We start from the raw sequence: 6,000 nt of genomic DNA on the forward strand, positions 1-6,000 counted from the left end.
ACTCAAAACTCAACCGTAGAAAAAGGTGCAAAAGTGCTAAATCTTGCCTTTAGATCATGAGATTTTTTAAGCAATATGTTTTTTTTGTTGTTTTTGTTGCTGCAGTAGCATTGGTTTCCAAACAGATCTAGATTTTACATTCAAATGTCGCTACTTAAAGCCACTTTTAGGGTAAATTCATGCATCTTGTAAATGTTAGGATTTCAGAAAAAGGTTCAGATCAATATCAGATGCTCAGAAATTGTCAATATGAATGAACTGCACTGAATATTTCCTCCTCCGCTGCTTAAAAGTTGTTATTTTCATGGTGTCCTGGGCTTTTATTGACATCTAAGGTGGGAGCTGTGTGGCGTTTAGCATTTAGCATCTAACCAAGTCACCACGTCTTTAACGAACTCAACTTTTCCCTCCATCGACCCCTTCGCTACCCCGTCCTCGCTCTGTCTCTTTCTCAAAGGGTGCTGGGAAATTAGCAAGAGGATGCTTCACGTTTCGTCACAACTTTGGCAAAAAAAGAAAAGTAAAAAATAAAAAAAGATGAGGAAGGCCAACAGCAAATCACTGCACATTTACTGAAGAGGTTAAGAGGGAAACCAACAAAAAGAGAGAAACAAAAAAGGTTCTGGGAAAAGTTTTGAAGATGGGATTCGAAACACAAATGTGGAGGCCAATGTGAGGATCAACTCAAAGGTCAAAAGTGAGCTTATTTATGGAAAAGAAAACGGGGAGAAAAAAAGGGGATTTAAAGCTACAGAAGTCCACGGCATCCACTGAAGAAAAGAAACAGTCCGACACACTTTGTTGTAATTACGACTTCCATGTCTCGTAATTATGACTTAACATCTCGTAATTAGGCCGAGATGAACTGCAAACATTAAGTAATCAGTCAAACTGCCGCGACAGGCTGCTTCACTACAACTTGCTGCGACAGAAACGACATGTGGTGTCAAAGCAAAACCTGCAGCCGTAAATTAAACCCATTTGTGCTGTTTATTAAAGCAAAGCCTTCAATAAGTGAAGAAAAAAGGCAAATTAAAGCCTTAAACGCTCATTTTTGTTCCTTTTTTTGCCTGTAAGGTTGATAAAATCACCAGCAGCTGATCGATTCAGTTTGTTCCACCGTTTCAAATGATATTTTCTCATAATTTTCCACTGCAACGGTATATTTAGAACTATTATAACAATTAGCAGTTTAGCTTCTAACTCTGCAGCAACACGATCCATCAATAATGTGCTTCAGCTTTTAATAATGATAGTATTTAACTCATAGACGAGCAGAAATGGGCTCTAATTACTGTCAAAAAAATAGAGAAATAGAAAATAGTTCAGGGAAACAGTCCCATAATTATGACGTGTTGAGTGGTAATTACAGGATATGGAAGTCATAATGTTGAAAAAACATCTGATAAAAGTTTCCCCTTTAGTGGATGCAGCGCACGACCAGAAAAAAAGAAAAATGTAAAAAAAAAAAAAAAAAAAGTTGATCGTGTCAACTTTTTCCACAAGACTGTCAAACAGGTCCATGGACGTTTGGTCATGAGTAAACTGAAGGGGGTTCTGCATTCATGGCAAAACAAATCAGCGTAGCCAAACATCTCTCACTATTCTGTTCCCATTACAGCCAAAAGTACACTTATTTTTTGGTTTTTACAATCAAACATGAGTCATGAGTCAAGTGGGTTTAATATCTGAGCAAAATGTTTGCAGGGAATCAGTGAAGACAACTTTAATGTCGTTGAACAGAAGAGGTCAAATCTGCAGCTGGACATTTGTCTTTTTTTATTCGTGCAGGTTGGCGTGGAGCCCGAAGTGTGCCACCAGAATAATTATAGACGTTGCATTAAATCTAATTCATGCATTAATAACACTATTCTTGATCAAGAGTGAGTCTAAGTCCAAGATAAATAAATAATTAAATAAAACACAATAAACTGATGATGGTGTTTGTTTTGAAGCTCTATGAATAAATTAGGCTGAGCATAAAATCTAGACATTTAATCAAAATCACTTTATTCTGTATGTCACCAAAAATAAAAAGATAACCAGATCCTGTAAATAAATTCATAAATACATTCAGTGCTATCTGGCATAACTGAAGAGCAGTGACTTTTTGGCTGAACTGCAGGCCGTGTTTACACAAAACAGAGAGTATAAAAATATGAAAATAGTTTAAAAATTTAGTAAAATATCTATTTTATGTAGACTTGCCATTTATTCTGTGGACACTTGGAAACTTAATTTTAGGCTTTTAAAAAAATATATATTTGTAAAAATAAATAAATAACAAATCAAAATCAAAAAGATTCAACTTTCATTTTTTTCTTTTCAATGCTTTTTTTTTTTTGTCAATGTAAGAGTTCCCACTAACTTTAGCAATGGCTGTGCTGTTTCCAGGACTTTATACTGCAGTGAAAAACGAGCCCACAGTGAAAAGAAATGAGACAAATAAAGCACCCAAAAACTGTTTAGAGGTTTAAATGAGTAATGACGTGAGATCACAAAACTACCTGCCTAAAGAATTGAATTTGACTCTCTTTAAGTTAAACTGATGGAAAATTGACTGAAATTTAAAAAAAAAACTGAAACATTTTAATATATATATTAAAAAAATGTAAATGTCTATATTCTTATTTTTAGCTCTGGACCCTGCACACGTATACAGATATTTTATTTAGTTTTTCCAGTGCTGAATAGTGAGTTGATTGGCTCTTTTTGTCCAAAACATTTAATTGCATAGTTGATCATGTGTTAAACTGCACATGATAACGAATAATGTCCATAATTACTGCGACGGCACATTTCAGACTCGAATAGAGGAAAGTATTGAGCGAAAAGAAAACCCCGGACCTCCATTGTCCCATAAATGTTACAAGCTTATTCCATTGAATTGTGCTTAATGTTACAATGACTCATGCAAAAAAAATTAAAAATAAATTCAAAGGTGCCTTTAGCTTACTCATGATAGGACAAAAAAAAAGAGAAAAAAAAAAGAGAGAGAAAAAAAATACTGGTTCTTGTTTTGCTTCTGAGAATCTTGATCTAAGGAGCAGATATGAGGAGGGAGAGAGAGAGAAACCAAACAGTTGTCTGTCTAAAACTCCAGCTACCTTCTCTTCCAGGCTGGAGTCTTTAAACATCAGTGAGAAAGGCTTGATATGCTCTCTTCTCAACTTATCGCCACTCCGTAAGTCGATGGCGCTCTCTATTCGCTTGTTAATTTCCTCAGGACCAGAGTGGACATGCAAAGCTTGTGCGAGATGGTTTGGAAGCAGATTTATCGAATTTCTCGTTAGGGCAGCCAGAGTCTAGAGGGAAAGCACATGCACATAGAATGAACCTGCTTGTCCCCCGTTTGTTTGTTTTCTTTTGTTGTAGTTGTTTTTTTTTTTTTTAGTTTGTTTCATTCAAGTTACAAATGAAAAAGAAGAAACAGACACACAGTTACGTTCATTACATACACAACAAAAACAAAGAAAATTTAAGGGGAAGGAAGAAAAAAGGGAAGATCAAAATGCAACATTCGCCATCAGAGCAAGTCATGCATCTCCCATTCAGTCTCCAGCGCTGATGTTAGTGGTGACAAAGCTGCCGGTGCTGCAGAAACGACCGAACAGAGCTGTAATTTATGAAAAGAAACGGGAATGAAAAAAAAACAACAACAAAGAAATAAACACAGGAAACGGATGGAGATGAAAAATGATCAAGCATGAAATGGACGACAGGAGAAAGAGTTCAGCTGCAACATGTCTCGACAAAATGAAACGTGCCATTTATTTTAACCCATTATTATTATTATAACCTTGACAATGTTCCTAAAGCAAACTTCAAATGCGTGAACGCTTCCAGCACGACAACCCCAGAGACTTAAATATGCACCATTGTAAAAGGTAATTGAGTGACACGAGGTTCTTTCTTTTCAAGGGTCTCCTCAGGATTTAATTTTCTACTTCATCACCTCCCGTCTCTCTCGGCCTTCCTTCACTCTGCAGAACAAGACGATGCTGAAGGTCGCAACCTTCCTGCACCTTTTCTTGAAGTCTGTACACGACCACACGGCTGTTTTTACAAAGACAGTCCAACACATACAAAACTATGCGGAATGAAAATGAGTAATTCTTGTTTTTAGAGGCGTTTAGCTGAAATTGTTTCTGTGGAAATCAGTTTAAAGACGTGAATCTGGCTGCAAACACACAAATGCAAGACTTTTAAAATAAAGGGATCAATACAGTCAACGTTGTTTTGGTAATTATTTCGATTATACACATTTATTTATTCGGTTAACGGTTCATATGTCCTTTTTTTGTCTGCCCATGAGAAAGGTGTAAAACAAAATACAGTTAAAAATAAATGATTCATGCACTCAGTTAGAGTCTATAAACACAAAAACTAAAAAAAACCTCAAACTCAAAGTCTGCTAAAGACACTTTATGATCTTTTCTGCAGATAGATCATCTCCTGGCAATAATGTGTCACTTTGATTTTTCCTTTTAGTTAAATTTATGTACGTTGGTGCAAAAAAAAAAGATGTTCCTTCAGTTTAAACTTGCCAAGGAGCCACTGAAAAGCAAACAAGAAACTGAAAAGATTTTTTTCTGAGTTCAGAAAAGTCAACAGAAAGTCAGAGAGTCTGGAAGCAAAAAAAACATATCTAAGGTATTTAAATTCTGCACGATTTCCAAACGAGTTTATGTTTCAAATCCTTCAAACTAAACAAGAAAGGTCCCGAAGACATCTATTCACAGGTGTATTTCCAGCGATGTGACTGGGACACAATCTTTGTTTGTTCCAAAACAGATTTCCAGTAATTTTTTTTTGTTTTGTTTTGTTTTATTGTTGCTGTTTTTCTGCAAAGCGTCTTCAGTTTAAAAAATGTGCTGCACAAATAAATGTTATTGTGTCACTCCAGATAGCAGTATTGCATCACTGTTTCAGCTTTTGCTCAGAGTTTATTTACTTGTTATTTGGGACCCAAAACCCAAAAGTTTTAGAAAATATTTTGGCTGAATTTTGAGAATTTCTTATGTTTTAAGACCTGGAAAGTTTTGTATTTTTAACATTGTCAAAACATTGTCTGGTCCGTGAAGCCATTTTAATGGTTCAATATCTCCAGAAATAAAAGTCCCACAGACATGAACTTTGGTGAGGACACAGGCAGAATAGTTTAAAGTTGACCAAAATGATTAAATGGCTCCAGCAGAGGACACATTTTGAAGGACTGGCTCAAGAAAATGAAGAAAGAGAGAGAGAGAGAAAAAAAAAGCACAACATTTTTAAACTTCGGTGGTATTGTGGCCAATGAAAGTTCCTGTAAGTGTATATATATGGATGGATCCATATTCCTACTAAAATACAGTCTTTGGTTAACATTTCACCAACGTTTGAGGCTCTAACATCAGTAGAATTTGATGAGTGGAAAGTTTGACAAGACAATGTTCCAGTTTCTCACTATTTTGACTTGAAAATGAGTAAAACTATCCAAAAATAGTCAAAATTTGGCCAAAAATTAATCAAAACATGTCCAAAATTAGCCAAAAGTATTATTAACCCTTACATACTGTTCATATTTTATGCCTTCACTGTATGGTTCAGATCAATTTTGAACCATATTGTGAAGAACTCCTGTCAGGAATACCCTCATCGTAAGTGTCTACACCCAATTTTAAACTACAGATCTACATAGAATGTCTAAATAGCCTTTGTCACATTAATAAATGTAAATAAAACATACACATGAAACATAGCCTGTACAGTTTCACAGTTTCAAGGTTCCCTAAAATCACCATTTTCCTTGAGTTGTCCCTAACTGGTAGATCTAAAATCCATCTCTATGGATATAAGGGTCAAATTTGACACAAAACAGCCTCAGTGTACAAAAACTGGTAGAAAATATAACCTGTACAAAAATATAACATTTTAAAATATTTTCATTTTTGTGTATTTTGGGTCACTTTAGGAAAAGTCATCAAATCAAAGTCTTTGAGCTCATCAAAGCTAAAAGAC

The 6,000-nt window shown here is 35.2% G+C and overlaps 1 protein-coding gene across 1 annotated transcript in view; it reads right to left on the reverse strand.

Annotated features, from left to right (window-relative positions):
* Positions 1-6,000, reverse strand: part of adcy8 (adenylate cyclase 8 (brain)) — a 117,158-nt gene that overhangs the window by 22,389 nt on the left and 88,769 nt on the right. Inside the window, exon 8 of the mRNA XM_008287785.1 lies at positions 3,108-3,305. Coding sequence (XP_008286007.1) covers positions 3,108-3,305 — 198 coding nt within the window. The remainder of the gene's footprint in view (positions 1-3,107; positions 3,306-6,000) is intronic.

This window comes from Stegastes partitus, unplaced genomic scaffold, assembly GCF_000690725.1.
Source record: "Stegastes partitus isolate 25-593 unplaced genomic scaffold, Stegastes_partitus-1.0.2 Scaffold520, whole genome shotgun sequence".
Lineage (NCBI taxonomy): Eukaryota > Metazoa > Chordata > Actinopteri > Pomacentridae > Stegastes > Stegastes partitus.